Genomic DNA, 1,820 nt, shown 5'->3' on the forward strand with positions numbered 1-1,820 from the left:
ATTTACTATTGTAAAAATTTTGTTTTATTTATCTATCTATCTATCTATCTATCTATCTATTTATTTATTTATTTATTTTCTTATTAGCTGAGCCATCCTGCCACCTGTTGGCAGCTCAGCAGCTGCTCAGCTCGGGCCGGGACTCGAACCACTGTTGCTCAGAGCTCACACTCTTGAGCGAGCTCTTAACCAACTGAGCCACTCGGCCGGCCCCTAGGACACTGATTTTAAATATATATTATTTAAAAGGCTGAATCTGCTCTTTTGTAAATAAGATCAGTATGTTTGATATTTTGAGGTTTCTGGTAATTGAAAATTTCAACTATGTATTATAAAAAAGTCATAAATTAGTTTATAATATTTCAGATTATGAAACATAATTACATGTGAATTATAGATCTAAGTATAAATATTAAAGAAACACTAATTTAACAGGAAAATATTTTGCCACATTTTCTACTGACTTTAAAACTTAAAGAGAACATCTACTTATTATTTATTTAAACCTAATGTTTAAAAAAATCCCACATTCTTTTAATATCAATCTTCCATTAAGCAGTCAATAAATAAATGGATGATAGCAAAACAGATTCAAAAGGCATGGGTTGTAGTTCCAGTTCTAACACTAACACGCTGTAAGGTAGTTTTTTTTCTTTCATCTTACTGGCCCCCATAATACATTTACATATTAAGTATCCAATGAAAAAATATACTTACCAGCTTTGTAAGATATAGTGTTAGTCTTTGCCACCGATTTTTTATAACATAAGTATACTGCTGATCCCCACTGAATCAAAAAAAAAGAAAATATCATTTAATTTTAAAGGTTGGACCTTAATAAAATGGAACCTCTTCGATCTCTCCAGTATATATTATCTAAGATGTAACGGATTTCTGTTAGCTATTTTCAGTTGGTTATTTTGTCAGCATTTTTTTGAAGTTATTGCCCATTTATCTCTCAGAAATAAAACATACTTTTCTCTTGCAACAGCAACATGAGGAAAACTTCACGCTTTAAAATAAAACTATCCACAACAATTTTAATTTTATTTTAAGTACAAACTTTGGGCAGAAATGATAAACTAAGAAATATTTACTCATGTGTATACCTTCCTTTGATTCTACAACCCCTTTCAAATATTTCAAGATTTTTCTACAGTTCTTTACACCAAAACTCAAGAATTTAATTTGCCATATTCATTTCCTTATTTCCTATTCTCTCCTGAATCCATTCCAAATCAGGTTTTAAACCCACCAATCCTTAAAAGAATACCTTATAAACTTTAACGATGCCAAATCTAATAGTTGATTCCTAGTCTTCATCTTATTCAACCTCTCAACAGATTTTGATACCACTAATGACTCCCTTCCGGAAACATTTTCTTTTCTTGGCGTTTTTTTTGTTTGTTTTTTTTAAAGATTTTTACTGGGGGAGTTGGGGGTATGGGAACAGCGCTGGGGAATTGGGGAAAAGGGAACAGACAAGTTGCTGTCATTTTGTTCTTCAGTCCAGTTGTGGAGGACGTTGCTTCACTGGCCCAAGTTGGCACCATCATTGCGCTCTTCCTGGGCAAGGCAGATCAGTCATCGGCTTCTGGACGGCCGCTCACTGTAGCTGCTGGCCGCTCACGCTGACTGCTGGCCACACACAGTAGCCCATCACAACCCACTGCAGCAGGGGCTGCAGCCTACGCCGTCGCCGGAGACTCAAGGCAGCCCAGGTCCAGCTTGAGCTGTTGTTCAGCATCTTAGCTGTAGAGGGCAGTGTCACTGGCTCTCATATGTGGGATCCGAACCGGGGCCTCTGGCGTCCCAAGCCA

At 36.5% G+C, this 1,820-nt stretch overlaps 1 protein-coding gene across 7 annotated transcripts in view; it reads right to left on the reverse strand.

Annotated features, from left to right (window-relative positions):
* DENND4A (DENN domain containing 4A) overlaps window positions 1-1,820 on the reverse strand; it is a 112,408-nt gene that overhangs the window by 65,583 nt on the left and 45,005 nt on the right. For all 7 annotated transcript variants that reach the window (XM_019647315.1, XM_019647312.1, XM_019647317.1 and 4 more), the window contains exon 5: window positions 718-787. In XM_019647315.1, coding sequence (XP_019502860.1) covers window positions 718-787 — 70 coding nt within the window. The remainder of the gene's footprint in view (window positions 1-717; window positions 788-1,820) is intronic.

Source organism: Hipposideros armiger, unplaced genomic scaffold, assembly GCF_001890085.2.
Source record: "Hipposideros armiger isolate ML-2016 unplaced genomic scaffold, ASM189008v1 scaffold_110, whole genome shotgun sequence".
Lineage (NCBI taxonomy): Eukaryota > Metazoa > Chordata > Mammalia > Chiroptera > Hipposideridae > Hipposideros > Hipposideros armiger.